General features: G+C 46.1%; 1 protein-coding gene across 2 annotated transcripts in view; it reads left to right on the top strand.

Annotated features, from left to right (window-relative positions):
* The window catches only part of DNMT1 (DNA methyltransferase 1), a 49,910-nt gene extending 28,215 nt beyond the window's left edge, over positions 1–21,695 (top strand). Inside the window, exons 16-34 of one of the 2 annotated variants that reach the window (XM_060269086.2) lie at positions 504–601; positions 1,483–1,630; positions 3,953–4,068; positions 4,741–4,945; positions 5,616–5,749; positions 5,955–6,128; positions 6,623–6,844; positions 9,102–9,294; positions 9,771–9,861; positions 11,889–12,023; positions 12,214–12,496; positions 13,776–13,917; positions 14,388–14,554; positions 15,282–15,459; positions 15,931–16,126; positions 18,348–18,511; positions 19,624–19,740; positions 20,603–20,693; positions 21,190–21,695. In XM_060269086.2, coding sequence (XP_060125069.2) covers positions 504–601; positions 1,483–1,630; positions 3,953–4,068; positions 4,741–4,945; positions 5,616–5,749; positions 5,955–6,128; positions 6,623–6,844; positions 9,102–9,294; positions 9,771–9,861; positions 11,889–12,023; positions 12,214–12,496; positions 13,776–13,917; positions 14,388–14,554; positions 15,282–15,459; positions 15,931–16,126; positions 18,348–18,511; positions 19,624–19,740; positions 20,603–20,693; positions 21,190–21,227 — 2,892 coding nt within the window. In that variant the 3' untranslated portion in view covers positions 21,228–21,695. Of the gene's footprint in view, positions 1–503; positions 602–1,482; positions 1,631–3,952; positions 4,069–4,740; positions 4,946–5,615; positions 5,750–5,954; positions 6,129–6,622; positions 6,845–9,101; positions 9,295–9,770; positions 9,862–11,886; positions 12,024–12,213; positions 12,497–13,775; positions 13,918–14,387; positions 14,555–15,281; positions 15,460–15,930; positions 16,127–18,347; positions 18,512–19,623; positions 19,741–20,602; positions 20,694–21,189 lie in introns of both variants that reach the window. The other variant, XM_088658457.1, reaches the window with a different exon arrangement.
* Positions 21,696–22,248: the final 553 nt, after the last annotated feature.

Raw genomic sequence — 22,248 nt, forward strand, 5'->3', positions numbered from 1 at the left:
TCAAACTTCTTAACATTTCCCCCAAATTCATTCCATCTCTCTTGTCTCTTTCCGTCTCTCTCTCTCTCTCTCTTGTAGCCCTTGCCAACCTGGCACACTCCAGATATTTTGCACTTTATAGCTCCCATGGAATTGGCTGGGGCTCATGGGAGTTGTAGTCCAAAACATTTATCATGGGTAATTTCCTCCCTTTCCTGGGCTACTGTCCTTTGTTTTATTTAAAGGCTGTGATTTGTTTTAGAGACTCTGCTTTGTTTAGAGGCCTGTTAGGAATTGCCACCGATGGAAGCTGGGTCAGCATCTTACTGTTTCGTAAGAGTTTGCTGAGTCTTCTTCACAGTGGAGCCTATGTTGGTTTGTGAGACACCTGCCCATTCTGCTTCCCCATCCACAGTTTCCTTGTGAACTACCCTTAGTTTGGATGCTTGTCTCCTGGCAGGTGTTGGGCCACAGGCATATGTTGTATCGGCTCCTTCTTCCTTCCTTTTTTTTCCTCTTTCCAGGTTTGCCAACAGCCAGAGTGTGGCAAATGCAAAGCTTGCCAGGATATGATTAAGTTTGGTGGCACTGGGAAGTCAAAACAGGCCTGCATAATGAGAAGGTAATTATGACCTCTGCCTTGAAGGACCTAAAGGGGAACAGCCTGCAAGCTTGGGCAAGAGATTCATCCACTTGTGTCCATTTTTGCCGAGCCAACAGTGGAAAACTTATACATGCACTCAAGTTTACATAATGCACATAATTGTGTTACCACTCTTATTGAAACAAACCACCTACCACACAACTTATCACATCCCTGGTCAAGATATGTGAGGAACTTGCTGAATCCTAAAATAGAGTGGTACCTTGACAACTGAACGCTTCGACTTCTGAAGGTTTCGACTTCCGAAGTCGACAACCCTGGAAGTCTTTTCACCATGCGTGCGCGTTCCGCGCCTGCGCAAAGTGACGTGCGCGGTCAGCGCATGCGCAGAAACGCAAAAATCACTCTTTGCGCATGCGCAGAAGCGGTGCTTCGACAACCAAAGACCTCGACTTACGAAGACGGCCGTGGAACGGATCGTCTTCGTAAGTCGAGGTACCACTGTATATGGATTTAGAATCAATGTGAATTGAACAGTTATGAGTTGAGGATTTTTTAAAATTGCCTTTCTGTCTCTGAGCAATTGCATCTTTAGTCTCATCTTCAAACTCCTCTCTACAGCAATAAGGACTGCATTTAATGCTGCTCAGTGTCAAAATATTGTAAAGCACTGTAGAAATGAGATGATTCAGGCAAACTAAATTAGCCAGGATTACAGTATGTTAAACAAAACATGTTTGTACTGTTGGTATAATATCTCAGTTGAGAAATCTGCTTGCAAAATGAACACATTGCAGAATTGAGGGGTTTGGGGGGAGGGGAGTGTGTGTGCATGGCTGTGCCAAATTAGGCCTCCATTTCTCAGCTGCACATTGTATTTCTTTTAAAATTGGTTTTAGATGTCCCAATCTGGCCGTAAAAGAAGCTGATGAAGATGAGGAAGTGGATGATAACATCCCTGAAGTGCCCTCGCCTAAAAAGATGCTGCAAGGAAGGAAGAAGAAGCAAAGCAAGAGCCGAATTTCCTGGGTGGGAGAGCCTGTCAAGGTATAATGCCTGCACAGGAAAAGGCGGTTCAAGCAGTTGGAAAAGGGATAGCTTGGTGTCTCACATCCAAGTTGTGTGGGGGATACAGAGATCCCTTGAGTTCAACCTTTTCATTCTTGTGTATTGCACTTCACCGTGTCATTTGGGGATACCAAGCAGGTTGCCCTCCAGATGTTGCTGGACTAAATCTTCCATTACCCCTGACAATTAGCGATGCTAGCTGGAGCTAAAGGGTGATGGACACCTGCAACAGCTGGAGGGTACCATGTTGGCTGCTGTTGTTGTTTAGTCATGTCCGACTTTTTGTGACCCCATGGACCAGGGCACGCCAGGCACTCCCGGAGTTTTGTCAAATTCATGTTGGTTGCTTTAATGATGATGATGATGATGATAATAATAATAATAATAATATAATTTATTTATACCCCGCCCATCTGGCTGGGTTTCCCTGTCAAATCACTGTCCAGCCATCTCGTCCTCTGTTGTCCCCTTCTCCTTGTGCCCCACGTTGGCTAACCCTAGTGTAAAACAATGTTGTGGTGCCTTGCTAGATTCCCAGTCACTAGGTGTCCACATTATGAGCCTGATATTCCTGGGTGCCTATCATTTGTGGTTTAGACACATCTTTTGTCTTTAAAAAAAAATACTTGCTACATTTTTTTGATAGAATCATAAAATTAGAACAAAATGTGGGGTACCCCCTAAAAAGCATAGGATTTTCAGTATACTAAAAACAGACTAAAAACATAAAATTAGAGAGTTGGAAGGGATCCCAGGGGTCATCTACTCCAACCCCTGCAATGCAGGAAGCTCAACTAAGCATCCATGACAGAAGCCAGTCAACCTCTGCTTAACAACCTCCAAGAAAGGAGAGTCCGTTCCACAGTCAAACAGCTCTTGCTGTCAGAAAGTTCTTCCTGATATTTAGCCAGAGTTTATTCTTTTAATTTGAAGCCATTGGTTCAAGTCCTACCCTACAGAGCAGGAGAAAAAAGCTTGCTCCATTTTCCATGTGATGAATGTCACATGCTTTAGATATCCTTTAAATATTGGAAAATGCCTAGCATATCTCATCTGTCTCCCAGCCAACCAACCCATAACAAACATTCTCTAGGCAGTTCAGAAACCAAAAACATTAAAGCACAAACTAATTAAAGGAAGCCAAAACCATTTTTTTTCTTTTTTGCAACCATGAGAGTTAGAGACATGCTTAGCAGAAAATGAAAAGAAAAATGAATACACGCTATTCAGAGACCTTTGGTTCCTGGTGCAGTTGTGCCCAGGCAACATTCTCTAATCCAGTGGTTACCAATCAGGGGTCTGGGGACCCCTGGGGGTCTATGAAATGCACCCAGTGGGTCTGTGGCCCCATCCCTTGCCTGCCCCAACTAAATTTTTGTCATTTTTTACATGGTAATATCACAAATTTTATGTTCAGCTTTAGCGCTGTGTGATTTTTCAATATATTGGCCAAAATCAGTTTTGAAATCACACCACGATAATGATTTTGATGCAGCAATACACAGTAACATATTGCTCCTTGTGCAAGGGAGTGCAGGGCAGCCAGTTTCAAGGCACCACCGATATTGCACGATGATCTCAGCTGATAACGCTGCTGATCTGAGCTGCCTTTGCTCACGCTGAGGGGAAACAGGGCAACCGATTGCAAGGTGCTGCCTTCCCTTCACGCTGATGGGCAGCTGGTCGCCCTCACGCCAAGGCACCGTGGCACTACCTTCCCCTGGCACTGAGACAGAGCAGCTTTTCTCAGGAGGAAAGCAGCAGCGGCCACAGTGGATGATTTGATCCACCCCTCCCTCTCCCACTCCTCCTCCCACTCAAACCATGTGGTGGAGGAGACTCCACTTCCTCTCCTCCCCTCACCCATCCGATCTCCCCGACTGCTCCTTCCCCCATCCCCATGCCTGATCTCCAGTTTCAGACACCTTGATATATCAGAATATCATGATGTTTAGCTGCTGATATATCACGATGTTGAAAGCCAGATATTGCTCAGCCCTAGTCTGTTTTAGTATACTGAAAATCCTTTGCTTTTTAGGGGGTACCCACATTTTGTTCAAAAAATTGCTTTGCAGGGTTAACTACCATAGAGTTATCAAAATATTCAGAAGTAGCGGGTCCATGGCTTGACTTTTGAAAAATAGGGGGTCCTCAGTAATTAGCTGGTTGGGAACCTCTGCTCTCATCCCTTCTGCCAAGACAGAGGGAGCTCTGAGATGTGATGACAGCAAGCAAGGTAGGTGTCACTGGTGCTTTTCTCGTCTTACTGTCTCATTGACCCTATCCTCTTTCTGTCTGCAGACTGATGGCAAAAAGGATTTCTACCAGAAGGTGTGCATTGATTCAGAGGCCCTGCAAATTGGTGACTGTGTCTCTGTCAGCCCGGATGACCCCACAAAACCTCTTTACTTGGCAAGGTGTGCCGTCATGCTGTTGGTGGAGGGGCTGGGCTTGGACTCAACCTTCCGTCCCATCGTGTAACTTGGACAAAGGCTACCCAGAAACTGTCCTGTTTATAATTTAGGGATAGTGGCAAGTTGCTTATTAGGCTGTATACAATATGTATTTTATTACCAAGGATTTTAGAAAGAGAGAAGCCAATGGAAGGGGGATTGCATTTACTGGTGTGAATTATTCTGAGCCCACTGCTGCTTCCTAGAAGGTGGTCTCCACCTGTTCAGTATAGGCTTCTCTTATAAGCTGTTGCAATGTCCTGACTAGGGGGCTGAGCTGTGAACTAGGAAGCCCTAGGTTGAAAGATGGCCTCAGCTGTAAGCCTTTCAAATGGCCTTACGCAATCTGCTCTCTCCCAGCCTTAGTTCTCCCCCCACCCCCAATCTTCAGTATAAAGGGGTCCACTGGCCTACCTTACAAAGTTCATAAGGATTACTGGGGTTTTTTTGGAGCCTTTCTAACCCTTTGACTTGCACAGAACTAGAGGTAAATTCCTCTTGCCCACCCCACATGTTCTTTGGTGGATTCTCAGCGGCCACCTTTTCTGGGAGAGCTTGGGACAAAACATCTTTTTTGGGGGGTGATGTCTTTGCCTTAATTTCTGGTTTGAAGCTCATCTTTGTTCCTTCTCGCAGAGTCACTGCCATGTGGGAAGATGCTAGCACTGGGCCGATGTTCCATGCCCACTGGTTTTGCCGTGGCACTGACACCGTTCTGGGAGCAACATCTGATCCGCTGGAACTTTTCTTGGTGGATGAGTGCGAAGACATGCAGCTGGCTTACATTCACGGCAAAGTCAATGTCCTTTACAAGGCTCCCTCAGAGAACTGGTCCCTAGAGGTATGTTGAGAAATTCCATTCCTCTGGCAGCTTTGATGGAAGGGTGGCCCTCCTGTCTCCCTCTGGAGGGGAGGGAGGTGCCAGGCTAATAGGCTCACAGTTCTCCACTATGTCTGGCTCCAGCTTTTGGGAGGCAGCACTGCAGCGGCCCATGGCAGCTACTATGCCAGAGCTGGGGGCCCCAAGTCAGGGGTCTAGGCCAGGCAAAGCACCAGCTTTTTCTAAGACACTGGAAGGATCAAGTCTCCTGATAATTCCAGTAGGAGCTGTGACTTTATGTTCAGTCCCCTTGCAAGGTGGTCTTGCAGCATAGGTTGTCCCACCTCCAAACAGTTTTCTTTCTGCTTCTGCCAGCATCTGTTGTGGCATCCTTTTTTTTTTCAACACTTCCAACTTCATAGGGATACCTTGAGCATGACTCTCATCCCTCCCCCACCATAACTATTGCAGCACATTTTCTTTTTGCATCCTGTCCATGTGTTGCCATTCAGAACATCCTTGCAGCCAGGAATTCCTCAGACAAACTGAACTTGGCTTTTGTGGCTTCTGCCTGTGTTTGTGTGCATGTGCACATGCGGAAATCATAGTGGCCATTTCTTGTTCTGTTTAGATAATCTGCTTGCTTTCATCTCTCTCCTCCCCACCCCACCCCAAAATCTTCTTCCCATAGGGAGGGCTTGATACGGAGATCAAAATGGTGGAAGATGATGGCAGAACCTATTTCTACCAAATGTGGTATGATCAAGAGTATGCCAGGTTTGAGACTCCGCCAAAGACTCCGCCTCCTGAAGACAACAAATACAGGTTAGTGCACCAGACTAGAAGGTGTAGCTGGGAAATATTGAAAGCGGGGTAGAAGGCTTGGATGCGATAGAACTTTATGGCATTGGTTTGGATGCTCCAAACTGTTTACATTGTCCCATTAATGTAGCGCTAGAAGGTGAGGGTTTGTTGGTGTCTACCCTCCTCCACTCAATCTAATCCAAGCATCCATCTGCTTTCCTCCCAGGTTCTGCATGAGCTGTGCAAGTTTGGATGAGGTGAGGCAGAAGGAAATCCCCAAAGTCTTGGAGCCCCAGGAGGAGTCGGAAGGGAAGATGTTTTACAGTATGGCAGTGAAAAATGGAGTGCAGTATCGAGTGGGAGATGGAGTCTTCCTCCTACCAGATGCCTTCCTGTTCAGGTTGGTCTTTCAACTGGCTTATGGGTGGAGCAGGAGCAGGGGCTGCTTAGTATAGGGCTGGCTCCTTAATTGATAATGAAGGAATCAAAAACCCAAATTGATTCATACCAGCCCAACGCATTTTAAAATGTTTATTTTTCAGAATATCACATCTTAAAACGTCATTTAAACATCAACAGTAGAAGAAAAGGGTCACTAAAAGGGGACTCGTGGGATACAGTTGTGGGAGTTAAAGAATTAAGAAAGAAATGCAATTACATTGCAAATCTTCAGGGCAGCCTTCTAAATATTATTGAATCAGTCAAGAGTCCCCAGCACAGCCTTGCAAACCAATCAACCATAATCATTGAGCAGGCCCATTTTGTGCCCATTTGTCTGCCCACACTTATACTGGTTTGAAGTCACTCTCCTCCTATTTGCAGAAACGTTGACTTTGTGTCGCTCATTGATTGCCCTGGTTTTTATTTTATTCCCATTTTCTCCCCTCTCCCCAGCCTGAGGCTTGCCAGCCCTATCAAGCGGCAGAAAAAGGAGGCAGTAGATGAGGAACTGCATCCTGAGCATTACCGCAAGTATTCTGAATATATCAAAGGCAGCAACCAGGATGCACCTGAGCCGTATCGCATCGGCCGAATCAAGGCAATCTACTGCAATATTCGCAGCAATGGCAGGCCCAACGAAGCAGAAATCAAGCTGCGTGTATACAAACTTTACAGGTAAACAGCAACCAGGATGGCTTTACCAGCAAGATGGAAAAATAGACTTTGTTTGTGAATTGGGGATACAGAAGGCATCTTCCATATGCATCTCCCTAAATGGGAAACTGCATGTCTTCCTGGGTGCAAGGACCTTGCATTCAGGATTGCCCGTGAGGTAACCTTTCCCCCTGCAAAGCAAAACAAAGATATATGATCCTGGTAACTTGCTGTTCAGGAGAAGGAGCAATATTTGGATTCAGGACCAAACAGGGCCACAACCAAATGCATCTTTGCATTTTAACGTGTTATTTTTTAAAAAAATGCTAAGATCAGTTGCTGAATGAGGATCGCAGCAGGCAGGCAGGAGCAGTTTAGCTCTTTTCCCCCTTATTGTGGTCTTGATGAAAATTCTTGCTCATTGAAGCTGCTGTTAGCAGTGTGGGGAAATCCTCTATTTGCATCAATAACGTGGACACACTTTGTGTCTCTTCTACTTAGGCTCCCTCCTCCTCCTCCTCCTCCACTGTATAGCAGGTCAGTGGGGTTAGGATGTATGTGCCCTACATATTGGAGTGTAGAGTAATCTTTATTGAGGACTAGCAAACAGTGGGCAGCTTACAGTTATAAAGAGGGGTCCTTCCTTCCTTCCTTCCTTCCTTCCTTCCTTCCTTCCTTCCTTCCTTCCTTCCTTCCTTCCTTCCTTCCTTCCTTCCTTCCTTCCTTTTACACCCCACCCTTCCTCCAAGGAGCTCAAGGTGGCATACATTGTTATCGTCCCGCTTTTATCCTCACAAAGCCCTGTGAGGTAGATAAGGTTGAGAGCGAGTGCCTGACCCAAGATCACCCAATGAGCTTCATAGTAGAGTGAAGATTTGAACCCAGGCCTTCTAACACACTAACCCCTTTGGACATGAGACGTGGGGAGCAGACCTCATAAAGGAAGTTTTGAGAGAACAAATGGTTGGAAGAAGGCTTGAGGATTTTACATGGTGCTTGGTTATGGTGATGGTGTTGATACATGTCAGGAGGCGGGTGTCCTGTGGGGAGTCCCTGCATCCTGGTAACAAAAGGGTGTCTAAGGAAGATGTACATGGGCAGAGTGGGACTGAGGGAAAAATCCTCAACTTAGAAAAACAACTGGCTGGCACACCAGAGAAGAAAACACCAAAATGTATGTCAGGAAAGTGTTTGAAATGAAGGTGGAAGGGTGGAAGAAACCAGTGTTAGCCCATTTAAGTAAAACCCTTATTTTGAACTCTTAAGTACAGCTGATTTGTAGTTTATGAAAATCTTTAATTAATTTTTTTTTAAAAAAAAGCAGTAGAGAGTAAAATACACAATTCTAATGTGCCTTCTAAGATAAAGTAGTGAGAAACACCTGAAATGGCAAAAGTTAGGCCTACACTAGACTATGATGTGAACATGTGAAAAGCAGTGTGACTGGGTGGAGTGTCTGCTACCCCATTCTCAAAAGTAAATATCTCATATGGCCGCTTACAGATATTACTATAAATACAGTAAAATCCGAAATGGCCTAAGATCAAATCTGCATATGCAAAAATGAGTCATTGCAGGCATTCCAGAATAAACATGTTTTCAAAGCACAATTAGAAGTGCAACAACCTTTATCTCAACCTGACTCATTCCTAGTATTGGAGCTGGGCTTGTGGGCCTGTTCAGCTTCCTGAAACCATTGATCAAGAAAAATAATCTTCTGCCTCCCCTGCTTTATTCATGCAGAAGACAGAGAGATGATTGGTCAGATGTGGTGGCTCCATCATTTCTAGCTTGGCTCCTTACTGAGTACATTAAAATGAAAAACACCAATATTCAATATTTGAGAGCTTGGGCATGAAACAGAATTTAATAGTACAAGTGTTTGTAATTCAATATCCAGTGTGTTCAGGGTTTTATTTATTTTATGGGGCGGACCACAAATAATGGGAGAAAAAGCAGTGCAGGGAATGCCCAGCTCCCTTCAGTCTCAATCTGACATGGCCAGTGGCCAGGTATGATTATGGAAGTTGTAGTCCTAAGAGCACCTGAAGGGCCACTTGGGACAGAGGAGTGAAGTGACCGAATCAACACCCAGACAAAACGTGGATGGCAGAACTGAAGGCAGGTAAGACTGCTTTGAAATACCAGGGCAATGGCAAAAAACCTTTGAAAGCAACATGGCTGAGGAAGCATCATTTATTTCACGTTGCATGTTTTGTTGTTTGGACCTGCTCTCTTCCCAGAAGAAAATACTTCTCTGTGCTGCTGTTTTTTCCAGGCCAGAGAACACCCATAAGTCTGTGAAAGCCAGCTACCATGCAGACATCAATTTACTATACTGGAGCGATGAAGAGGCCACCGTAGAGTTCAAAGACGTGCAGGGCCGCTGCACGGTGGTGTATGGGGAAGATTTGACAGAAAACATCCAGGACTATTCTGCCAGTGGCTCTGATCGCTTCTACTTCCTAGAGGTGACCTTTCCCATGGCACAATTTGACTTGTGCAGGCATTGATGAATTGTCTGCATGCCCGCTAGTAGCCAAAGGCTGCTAAAGTCTTTACTGGCTCAAGGCATTTTGGGGTCAAAGATGCAAAATTCATCCCCACCCCGAACAAGAAGACCTACTCACTGGCAAATGCCCCCTGTGTAAGCCCCATTTGAGATAAAGAGACAGGAGCTGGACAGGAGAAGCCCTTAGCAGGATGCTCCCCTTGGGTCAGGCTGGGCGGCTGCCTGGCATCCAAAATCCACTGCCTGAGGCAGCTGTTTTATGGTGGGTTGGAGCCTTTGGTCTAAAGCATTAATTTCCCACTCTGTCCACGTGTCCCAGCCATGTACATGGGAGCCCAAGGAACTTTCAGAAAAGTTTTGTGCTTGGTCTGGGCTAGCTTGAAGGCCAAAATGTTTAGTGTTAAGTTTATTCTTATTTATGTTTTTGTTTTCTAGGCATATAATGCAAAAACGAAAAGCTTTGAAGACCCCCCATATCATGCCCGTAGCTCTGGAAATAAAGGGAAAGGGAAAGGGAAAGGGAAAGGTGGGTGCTTATTCAGTACATAACTGCCTCCATCACACTGGTGTTTGAGCCCAGCACAGTCACAGGGTGACTAATTCAACTAATTAGTCCTTCTAGTGGCAGGCTGTGCAAAGACTTCCCCCTTCCCCTCGTGGGGGGTCAGGAGCCTGGAAAACAGCATGCGGGGGAGGAGAGCAGGGGATTGTTCCATGTGGAAAGCCAAAGAGTGCTGAATTCTTCCCTGAGACCTTTGGAAGTAGAAAGGAAGGCTGTGTAAATGCTGCCCTGCAGGGAGGCAGGCTGAGGGTAGGGGGAGAGAATCCAGTAATTCTGCAGACAGAAAAATGATTTTAGCAACTTATATCAGATACTGCAACATTGGGTGGAGTTCAACCAAGTCCTACTCTGAGTAGACTCATTTAAATTAATGAACCTAACTTAGTTAGAGTAGGACTAGCATTTTCTCATAACTTGATTGCTTGCATGATTGTGCTAATCCATGTGGAGACACAGAGAGCTTTGCAGGGCATGAGAACCTTTGACTGCTGAGGGGAGCTGCTCTGCCCTCAAGCATCTGAGACTCCTCTAGCGCTATATATTTCAGTCTAATTTCTAATTGCTTAGAAAAAATAAAATAAAAACTTAGTTGGTCTTTAAGGTGCTACTGAAGGAATTTTTTTATTTTGTTTCGACTCAGACCAACACGGCTACCTACCTGTAACTAGAAAATTGCTGTAAGGGCCTGCAATCCAGTGGTAGTTATTTCCTGTCCCAGTGGCTGAAGGCAGTTTCCTGTGTTCTTTTAGTGTATTGTTAAATGAAGACACAGGACACCCCGTTCCTTACTCTCGTTTTGCATAACTGCATGAAAGCCTAATCTATAGTGGGGTTTTCTGAGGGGTGGGGGAGCCATTCACATGAGGCTCCTGCTCTCCCTGCCCACCAGTTGCCAAATATCCCAACAGCTTGTCTAAGAAATAGCACTTCTGCCTCCGAGGGCTAATAACACACTAAAAGGGAAATGTAGTTGGGGGCCCATATCTGATCATGTGGCAAAGCCCCAAGTCCATCCAGTGAATGGGCAATGGAGGATTTCATTGTGGGCCACCCAGAGGCATCTGAGGATGCTGGACTAGATGGGCTGCTCAAATGGGTGCAAGTTATCCAGGGAAGCTGGAGATGTCTGCAGATGGAATGAGGGGGGGGGGAATGAGGAGGCGGAGTTTCTAGGTTGTAGAATGGGCTGTTGCACTTCAGAATGCAGGGAGGGATCGTCTTTTAAATGCTCCCCTGCATGAAAAACTTCCTGCAAGTAGCAAATTAGCAGATCAGAGAGTGGGCCGGGCTTGAATCTTTCTTCCCTGCAGCATTCACTGCAGCAGGGGTCATTTTTAAAAGATAGCACCCCTCCCCCTGGTAGATTAAAGTAGGGTGCCCATTCCTTTTTGTTCTGCTGCCCAAACTCTGCCTCCTCATTCCTCCCCTCAGTACATTTGCATGCATGAATAAAATGAAGGAAAACCATGAGAGGCTCCCCCCCTTTTTGTTGCATGTTGGGGAGGGAGGTGAAGGTGCAGTGCCCCAGCTCCCTATGGAAAGCCAGCAGCTGGCCTTCAAAAGCCTCTTATACTTCTTGAAAATCTCCCTTGCACTACAGTGTATCACTTTCTAAAATGGCTCTTAAGGGGACCTTAAAAGTCCAAGTCCTGTCCTGCACCCTGTGGGATCAGGGTGGCAGCTGTGTAGCTACCGGTAGTTACAGGTAGGTAGCCGTGTTGGTCTGCCGTAGTCGAAACAAAATAAAAAAGTTCATTCCAGCAGCACCTTAGAGACCAACTAAGTTGGTTACTGTATGAGCTTTCATGTGCATGCACACTTCTTCAGATACCAAGAAGAATCTGAAGAAGTGTGCATGCACACAAAAGCTCATACCAATAACAAACTTAGTTGGTCTCTAAGGTGCTACTGGAAGGAAGCTGTGTAGCTGCCTTGCTATGACCCAATTTTGAACACCCTCTCACCCCAGTTTTGTTCTGTTTTTGACACAGGTAAAAGCAAAGGGAAATCTTCAGGAGCAATGGAGCAGAGTGAGATTGAAGCTGCTGAGATTAAGCCATCAAAGTTGCGCAGCCTGGATGTCTTCTCTGGCTGTGGAGGCTTGTCAGAAGGGTTCCACCAAGCAGGCAAGGCCATTTTAAAAAGCCATTGGGAGGCTAGGAAGTGCAGGATTAGCAGCCAAGATGATGGAGCCAGTGGTAGATTCAGTTTTGTTTGCAGGGGGGAGGGGAATTTTGCACCCTGCCGCCCGGCTTTGGAAGTGAGGCGGGAGCGTAAAGCTCTTCTTCCTCTTTTGGTTTCTTTTCCCAATGGCAGAAGTCTCGGAGACTCTGTGGGCCATCGAGATGTGGGAACCAGCAGCACAGGCCTTCCGCCTGAACAATCCTGGCACGACAGTGTTCACGGAGGACTGCAATGTCCTGCTCAAGCTGGTCATGTCTGGGGAGAAGACCAACTCCTTGGGTCAGAAGCTGCCACAAAAGGGAGACGTGGAGATGCTGTGCGGTGGACCACCTTGCCAAGGCTTCAGTGGGATGAACCGCTTCAATTCGCGTACCTATTCAAAGTTCAAGAACTCCCTGGTGGTCTCCTTCCTCAGGTGACAGTGGCTTAATCAACAATATAAGTTCTAGGGGGGGACGGGACCATTACTCGGCAGTAGATCACATGCTTTGAATGCAGAAGATTGTAGGTTCAGTCCCTAATCCCTCCAGGTAGACTGGGAATGTCCCCCTCACCCAATCTGAAACCATAGGAAGCCATTGCCAGTCAGTGTAGACCATTATAAAAAGCTGAACCAGGGTTGTGTATGTGCTGTAGTTCCACAGGAGGACAGAACATGGAATGTGACAGTGACTACAGAGTTCAGCTTTCCTGAAAAATCTCTGGGGATTCTTTTCTTTTTTTAAGCTGGAGGTGAAGGTGAGGAGGTACATTTCTAGGCCTTGCAACTGTAAATGAAACCAAAGCAGTTAGTGAGGGTGGAGACCCTGTGCCTCCCCCCCCCCCGGGTGTTAGACTCCACTCCCAACAGCCCCAGTCAGCATGGCCTGTAATCAGGGGTGATGGGAGGTGTAGTCCAGCAACACCTGGAGGGCCACAGGTTCCTGGTGGTGCCACCAGGCATGCATAGAAGCAACTTCTGGTGCAGCTCTGCCCAATTTCCGGTGCCCACACATGGGAAGAGTGGCACCCAAAATGGAGGCTCCCTGGCAGGTAGGAAATCCGGGGGATTTCTGGGATTTTTCTCCATTCGGGAGAACAGCAAGAAACGGCTTAAAATCTGGGGGTTTCCTGCTAAGGCACGCACAGATACCAGAAACCGCGTCTGAGCATGCCCACATGCCAAAAATCGCTTCTGTGCAGAAGCGATTTCCGGCACCGCTGCACCTGTCCGATCCAGCCCATGGCTGGAAAACCTTGCCGACCCCTGCTCCAGAGCATCATAAAATGCTTTTACAGTGGTACCTCGGGTTACAGACGCTTCAGGTTACAGACTCCACTAACCCAGAAATAGTACCTCAGGTTAAGAACTTTGCTTCAGGATGAGAACAGAAATTGTGCTCTGGCAGCGCGGCGGCAGCGGGAGGCCCCATTAGCTAAAGTGGTACCTCAGGTTAAGAACGAATTAACTTCTTAACCAGAGGTACCACTGCATTGTTATTCATTACTGTAATGTGTTCACTTTATGAATGGGTGAATGTTCTGCCCACAATGGCTGGAATCCTTGTAAGACCTGGGGCTGTACTGGGAGAGTGGGTGAGGTGGTTGGGCTGGGACTTACCCCCATATCCTAGTGTGGCTGAGGAAACCTGTCTGCTGTTGGAGAGGGGAAAAGAGTCCACAACTGAACCCCTATGACCCTTCTTGTTCTCCAGCTACTGTGACTACTACAGGCCGAGGTTCTTCCTGCTTGAGAATGTGAGGAACTTTGTCTCCTTCAAGCGCTCAATGGTGTTAAAGCTCACCCTGCGCTGCCTTGTCCGGATGGGATACCAGTGCACTTTTGGGGTTCTGCAGGTATGTTAGTTGGGCAGCCTCTCTGTCAGAGCAGGGGGCGTTTCACAGCGAGTGTGTCCTCTGCAGGTTCTCAGGAGGAGAAAGATTCCTCTTAGATTCGGAGTCGAACCAGAATGCCATGAAAAGTGAGAGCTGTTAGGTAGTCTTGCTGAGCTTCCTCCCTCCCTCCCTCCCCACCCAACCCCCAGTATCCCAATTCTTGGGTTGCATTGATAGTTTGAAGAGAGTTTAGAGCACGGATGGGAAACCTGTGTGGCCCTCCAGAATCTGGAGGGTTACCACCAGATATTGAATTCCAAGCTGGGGTAGATGCTTTTCAGGTGGTGAACTGGTGCTAGCTGTAGATTGTGGCAAACTTGATTGAATACTGCAAGGCAAGGCAATAAATTCAAAATTACAAGTTTTTAGGAAAGTTTGAAGCTTTTCTCCCTCCGCATTAATGTGTGTGTTTTAATCTTCCTCCCTTCCAGGCTGGTCAGTATGGTGTGGCCCAAACACGCAGGAGAGCGATTGTGCTGGCTGCAGCCCCAGGAGAGAAGCTGCCCATGTTCCCTGAACCCCTGCATGTCTTTGCTCCCCGAGCCTGCCAGCTCAGTGTGGTGGTGGATGATAAGAAGTTTGTTAGCAATATCACAAGGTAACGGCCGTCTTTCAAACTTAACTGTTGGCAATTTCATGGTGTGTGCATGTATGTTTGTGGTGTCTTTAAAGACAAAAAACAGATCATGGCTGAGTTCAGCTTTCAAGGATCCCCTGACAAAGGCTCTTCTCTGCCATCCATGCTCCTAAACTTTCTTCAGCATCAGCATGTCTAGAATCACACTGAACATGATTCTTTTTAGTACCTTATCTAAACTGCACAGTTTCATTGTAAGATCACTACTGTTTGCAGATAAGCCTCTCTCTCTTTTTTACATATGTCAGGTTTCTCATTCACATTTTGGCTGCATGCTTGAGCCGATTGTTACATTACAAGGGACAGGTGTATCTGAGACCCCTCCACTTGTGCTTTGAGCCCTGTTCACTGAGTGCAGATTGCCTTCCACCAGGGTCCCACATATGTAAAGAGGGCAGGAAAGGCTCCCAAGAGCCCTGCAGCAAAAAGTTCTCACCCCCTTGCCTTCCCTTCCCTTATGCTGGCCAGCAGCCATAATCTTTAAGCTGTTTTCTGAAACTTCTTTTTAAATGTTGGGAATAACTACTCTTCTCAAGTAAGGCTTTTTATTTGTCAATGGAAGCAAGTTTCGGCCAAAGCCTGCTAATGAACAAGGCTTCCTGGTATGAGGGGGGCCAAGCCCCCCCCCCCAAGAAGAAGGCCCAGGCAGGAGTTCATCTGTAAAGCATCTTCTTCTGCTGTCCTCTAGGACCTATTCAGGCCCATTCCGAACCATCACAGTCCGGGACACCATGTCTGACCTTCCTGAAATCAGGAATGGGGCATCAGCACTTGAAATCTCCTACAACGGGGAGCCACAATCTTGGTTCCAGAGGCAAATTCGAGGCTCTCAGTATCAGCCCATCCTCAGGGATCATATATGTAAGGTGAAGCACTTTTTCTTACTATGGTTATCTGGTGATGGGGTGGAATCCACTGTATTGATGTCCAGAGCTTCTCTTGATAGCTGCATTCTGAATTCTGAAGCAAAGTCCTTAGGCTTCCACATAATTTGAACATGGGAAACTGCCTCATAGAGCGTTGGACCGTTGACCCATCTAGCATTGTTTCCACCGACTGGCAAGCTTCTCTTCCAGCACTGCCTGGAGGTGCCATTGGGGATTGAACCTGGGACCTTCTGCATGCAAAGCAGACCCTCTGCTACTGGAGAAAAAGACCAAAGAACATTTTGGTGCTTCCACTGTGCCCTTTTGTGCCACTGAGGAGTCTCCTACCAGGGGAAGGGTAGTCCCTTTTGTACTGAGGTGTAAGTGGTGGCCCTAATGGATTCTGACTGGGAAGCTGATGATGCTGGGAGCTGAAGTGCAGGGGATGAACACTTGACTTTGTCTTCCCAGGATATGAGTGCACTGGTGGCTGCTCGGATGAGACACATTCCTCTGGCCCCAGGCTCAGACTGGCGTGATCTGCCCAACATTGAAGTGCGTCTCTCCGATGGCACCACCACCCGCAAGCTGCGCTATACACACCACGAGAAGAAAAATGGGCGCAGCAGCACAGGAGCCCTCCGGGGGGTCTGCTCTTGCGCTGAAGGTACAGGATGTCGAAGGAGAACTGTTGCCACAAGTCACCAGAGGATGGTCCTTTGAGTCTTTAGTCCTTTAGACGGTCTTCTCATCCCTAATGGATTCAGTGCTCCAGGGTCTTTGTTGAGTCTGTTACCTGAAATGTTAGGGCTGAGAACTAATTGAAAATGGTTAACTTATACATGATTAAAACCTTAGTATAGCTGTATAGTACAATTGCATCTTACGCACGATTTGGTTGAAAGCCAGCCAATTGAAATTGCACAAGGCGGAGAGCTTCAAAGCTCTTAATGTACTGGCTTTTCCTGATGGAGAAAGAGCTTTGAAGCTCTCCGCCTTACTTATCAGGCAAGTCCCGCTTAGCACATGGGCTCTGGGATTCTCTAGAGCCCCAGAGGTTCTCGTAAGACCATGCCAGAGCCTGTGTGCTGAGCTTCAGAGCTCTCCACCTTGCTTGCGTCGTAAGACCTGCTCAACAAACAGGCTCTGAAAGGTAAGGGTACTTGTGGGGGGGCAGATTGAGTATACACGACCATACTGTCATTGAAACTGGAATATAGGTGTATTTATGAGATTTTGAAGGAAGTTGTTACAAGTTAATAAGCAAGCTCTGCCACTCTTTTTTGGTACAGGCCACCAATAAATAGATTTTATGTCTTAATTGGATCTTCACATTGTGCCTAACTGGAATTCAGTGAGGGGCAGGAACAGTGAAATAGTGGCGAGGTGGGGGGCTGTAACAACCTCTTGCTCTGCCCTCCCCAAAGCTACAGATCTTTCCTAACCTAGGTTTGTGGGCATGCATTTCTAAGCCACCAGGGAAAATTCTTTGTAGTCCGTGAGTAAGCCCAAGGCCAACAAGGCAAATGGCTTTTTACCAGGGCAGCCATGGGAAACCTCTGAACCATGGACCTAATTGGAACCATTGCTGCACCCAAATTAGTCCACAGAGTCATTCCATACAAGCAGCAGCCGCCTGCTCTACAATGGATCTGTGTGATGTCAGGTGTGAAGCAGGTGCAGTTGGCAAGGGGGGTCTGTTCCCTGTCCATGTTGATCAGTTACAGGTAGGTAGCTGTGTTGGTCTGACGCAGTCAAAACAAAATAAAAAAATCCTTCCAGTAGCACCTTAGAGACCAGCTACGTTTGTCATAGGTATGAGCTTTTGTGTGCATGCACACTTCTTCAGATACACTGAAACAGAAGTCACCAGACCCGTATATATAGTGGGAGGGTGGGGAGGGGTATTACTCAGAAGGGTGGTGGGAATGGGTGATTGGCTGATAGGAGTGGTAAACCTGTTGACGACTGTTAACTACTGTTAACGACTGCAATTGGTTTTGCAGGAAAAAGCAAGGGCTGAGGTGCTAAAGAAAGCATGATCATGTATAATGAGATAAGAATCCAGTGTCCTTATTCAGACCAGCTACTTTGAGATCTTGTATAGATCTCAAAGACCCAGGACATTTTATACATTATACAAGATCTCAAAGTAGCTGTTTTCTTACAGAAATAATTCAGAAACAGACTGGAAAGAGAAGTTGCTGAATTGCAACTCATTACCAAGCTTAAAACCTGGTCTGAGTAATACCCTTCTGAGTAATACCCCTCCCCACCCTCTCACTATATATAAGGGTCTGGTGACTTCTGTTTCAGTGTATCTGAAGAAGTGTGCATGCACATGAAAGCTCATACCTATGACAAACTTAGCATGTTGATCAGCTAATTGACCCTGACAGGGGTCTGCTTTCTCCGTTTAGAGAAAGTGGTTATGATCCTAACCACTTCTGCAGATGGAGTGGCCTTCTCCTGCAAAAGGTTTGCATTCAAACCACTTCCTTCCACGCTTAAAAGAGGCTTGCTGGAGCCAACAGATGGCTGAGCAGTGGTTAGAAAAATCCCTTTGAAGGTGCAATCCCAGCAGTGCTTTCAAGTGAGGTTACTGTAAGTGCTTATCAGTTGATTGGCAATTGCAATGAATTCCTTTGACAGTAGACCTCATGATTTTGTGGCAATTTTAAATACCCTTTTAACGGAATAGTAATGAAATGGTATTTTGAATTAGAAAGCAGAGACGGTGGCTTTTCCAGGATGTTATAGTCCATGGCCCCTTGCAGTTTTATTCTGGGGCTTGTGGTGTAATTCAGATTCTTGTGTTAAAGGGTTGTTGTCCCCCTTTGTCCACACATTCAGTGGAAGGTTTGTCTGAATGCTGTCATCCTTCCTAGGCAAGCCATGTGATCCTGCAGACCGGCAGTTCAACACCCTGATCCCTTGGTGTCTGCCCCACACGGGGAACCGGCACAACCACTGGGCTGGCTTGTATGGAAGATTAGAGTGGGATGGATTCTTCAGTACAACAGTCACCAACCCGGAGCCCATGGGCAAACAGGTAAGAGAAAACTGCTTGATAATGCATTCAGTGGCATTTTTTGTGAGTTTAGCTGTATTGCCTAATGTGTTTTCTGTGGTGGCACTTCTGGCCTTACAGAACTCACTGCTCAGGAAGTCCAACTGCCCAACATCAGGGACACTGAGGAAGCATTGGAAACCTTTTCTTCAGTTACCCTGAATTCTAAAAGTTTCACTGGAGATTTTATGCAGTATGGGTTGCTTTGGATTTCTTCTCTTTTTATATTTTTATGTAAAGAAAGCTGTTAAATAAGCCATGTGGAGGATCAGGAGGGGCACCAGGAGCACCGTCAGAGGGACAGTTCCCCCCTCCTTCCCCTGCATGTTTTCCCAATAAGCTGTGTTTCATTTATTTTACCTCATGTTTTTATCATGTGAACTGCTTTGAGATCTTTTGATGAAGGGCAGTATGTAAATATAATACAGTGGTACCTCAGGTTAAGAACTTAATTCGTTCTGGAGGTCTGTTCTTAACCTGAAACTGAGTTACCACTTTAGCTAATGGGGCCTCCCGCTGCCACCACACCGCCGGAGCACGATTTCTGTTCTCATCCTGAAGCAAAGTTCTTAACCCGAGGTACAATTTCTGGGTTAGCAGAGTCTGTAACCTGAAGCATCTGTAACCTGAAGTGGTACTGAGGTACCACTGTAAATAAATAAAACATGCACAAATAGTCAAAACAGAAACAACAAAACAATAACCCCCCCTTCCACAAACACATTTAAAAGAGCATTGGATGTCAGTCAGCCCAAGGCCTGGTTGAAGAGGAATGTTTTTGCCTGGCGCCTAAAGTTATATAATGAAGGCGCCAGACGAACCTCCCTTGGGAGAACAGTCCACAAACGGGGGGGGGGGGGGCATTGCAAAAAAGATCCATTCTCGTGTTGCCACCCTCTGGAGCTCATGTGGATGAATGCACATTCCGGGTCAGTTTATATGGGGAGAGGCAGTCCTTGGTATATTGGCTCAGGTGTGGGGTGGGAGAACTGCGGGGGGGGGGCTTGTTCAATCTGGTGAGCTGATAGTGCAGCGCTGAATTCTACCCCTTATGTCCTGAGAAAGGGATCATGGTCTTTCACCCTTTTTTGCAGGGGCGTGTGCTTCATCCCGAGCAGCACCGGGTCGTGAGTGTGCGTGAGTGCGCACGGTCCCAGGGGTTTCCAGATACCTACCGCCTGTTTGGAAATGTGCTTGACAAGCACAGACAGGTAGGTTGGCACAGATGTTTTGGGTGGGGAGGGAGACCTTTAGATGTCAACTTTTATGGGACAACTTCTTATGCTTTTAGAGCATGGATAGGACACCTGTGGCGCTCTAAATGTTCCCGTCACCCCTGACCATTGGCCATGCTGTCTGGGTGCTACTGCAAGTTGGAGTCAAACAACACCTGGAGAGCCACAAGTTCCTCATCCCTGCTTTTAAAAGAAGTGGAGATGCCCAGAAAGATGCCTTCTTCCCCTGTTGCTTTGTTACTTTAAACAAAAATAAAATAACTGTTACAAAACAAAAATAAAATAAAGGGGCTGACAAGCATATAGCTGTCTTGCCTCTAGTATGCACATTTCTTTAGAAGATTATCAAAGCCATGAAAGCTGGAACAAGTTTAAAAACCTTATGATGAAACCTTTAAAGCTTCCTGATGCTTCACATTTCTGAATTTGTTTAAACTGAGAAGAACTCAAGATGCTAGAAGCAGCTGCCCAGCAGGATGCAAAAAGAAGATTTCTCCATCAGGCGTGTTTGTATGTCTATCTACAAATATACATACACAAGGAAAGAGATTAGAGTGAAATACTGAAATACTTATTGTAAAGATAGCATTAAATGATGGCTTAAGATTCTAATGTGTTTTATACTCTGAAACTTTTGATTGCCAAATCAACAGATGGCTTGCTCACACAGTAAGCAAAAAGAGGAAGGGAGAAAGTTTTGGTACCTTTGGGGTCCATTTGCACACATCCCAGCACCACCTGCTTTGGTGGCCCTACCAATACTTAGCAGTAAGTGAGGTGGTTTGCAAACATGTGCTGACTGTTTTATTCTACCCCTGCCCTGGTGGTGTTTTTGCAGGTGGGTAACGCAGTGCCTCCACCTCTGGCAAAAGCCATCGGACTAGAGATCAAATTGTGTGTGTTGGCCAAAATGAAAGAGGATGCTACAGGTAAGTTATGGGATTTCGGTGATGTATTTTAAAGAGGACTTGTGAGCAACCTGTTCCCACAGCTCTGGCAAACTGCCCATGTCCCATCTGTGGCATGAAGAAGCAGGGACATGCCTCCATACCTGTTTGGGCTAGGATTGCAGCCTCTTTAGCAGCACAGTACTTCTGCATTATCTTCCCTGGCATACACCAGTTGCTTCCATTGTATCACTTGCCTAACTTTTGAGGTAGGTAAGGGGAATTGAGGGAGGCATTTCCCCCCACTCCAGAAAGAACTAATGGGGTTGCTTTTATTTGCATGGGGCCCATGTGCTTCTTGGACACTTTCACATGCACACCTAGAGAGTGGAGGACCTTTAGCTCTCTAGATGTTGTTGGACTACAACACCCCTCATCCCTGACCACTGGCAATACTGCCTGATGGGAGATCACAAGTTTCCCATCCGTGGAATAACATATCTAATTTATCTCTCTGGTATATTTTGTTTTTCTGCAGGTAATATCAAGCAGGAAAAGATGGACATTTCAGATTAATTTGTCAGTAGCCCGTCACCTGCTGCTCTTCTGTTCCAGCACCTGAACACCCAAACATGCACTGATTGTTTTTAATTTTCTTCGTTTCATTTTCTGGTTTATTTGCTTTCTCCTGGACACGCTGAAAATTGTTGGAAGTTTTTGTTTGTTTGGGGAATTATTTTGTGTTCTGTCTTTCTCTTTTCAAGCCTGTATTTGTGAGCAGTGTTTGTCTACTTGACATTCTGAAGCTGTTTTGATGTTCCAAAAAACCATTCTCAAGTGATCAACTGTGCAGTGCCTGCCACTTCATGCGTGTCTGTGTGTGTGTGTGTGTGTGTGTGTGTTGGGGGGGAAGGGTTGCGGGTGTTTTTATTATGCATTGTATTGAAAATTAATCAACCACTTTATACAAGTGGAAATTAATACTTTATGTAGTTTTTATATGTTGTAATATTTCTTCAAATAAAATCTCTGCTATATAAATTATTCAAAGAGGGTATTTCTGACTTTCTTCAGATGAATTTGCCCGTTGTGTCTGGTGTGCTAGTGTTGCCTCTGAAATCTAAGCACAAGAATGCTGGCTCATTTCTGCACACCAAGCCCTTGATTACCCAATACTTTTCAAAAAAAAATATTTTTTTATTTGCAATCATAAGAGAAAAAAGAGAGAAACATATAACAACAATCCATTGCCAGCTGACATTGATAATATGGATAACTATCTATCCTAGAATCATAGAGTTGGAAGAGACCACAAGGGCCATCCAGTCCAAGCCCCTGCCAAGCAGGAAACACCATCAAAGCATTCTTGTCATATGCCTGTCAAGCCTCTGCTTAAAGACCTCCAAAGAAGGAGACTCCACCACACTCCTTAGTAGCAAATTCCACTGCCGAACAGCTCTTAGTGTCAGGAAGTTCTTCCTAATGTTTAGGTGGAATCTTCTTTCTTGTAGCTTGAATCCATTGCTCCGTGTCCGCTTCTCTGGAGCAACAGAAAACAATCTTTCTCCCTCCTCTATATCCTGTTCCTCTATATCCT

Source organism: Zootoca vivipara, chromosome 15 (genome assembly GCF_965207765.1).
Source record: "Zootoca vivipara chromosome 15, rZooViv2.hap1.1, whole genome shotgun sequence".
In the NCBI taxonomy this organism is placed as follows: domain Eukaryota; kingdom Metazoa; phylum Chordata; class Lepidosauria; order Squamata; family Lacertidae; genus Zootoca; species Zootoca vivipara.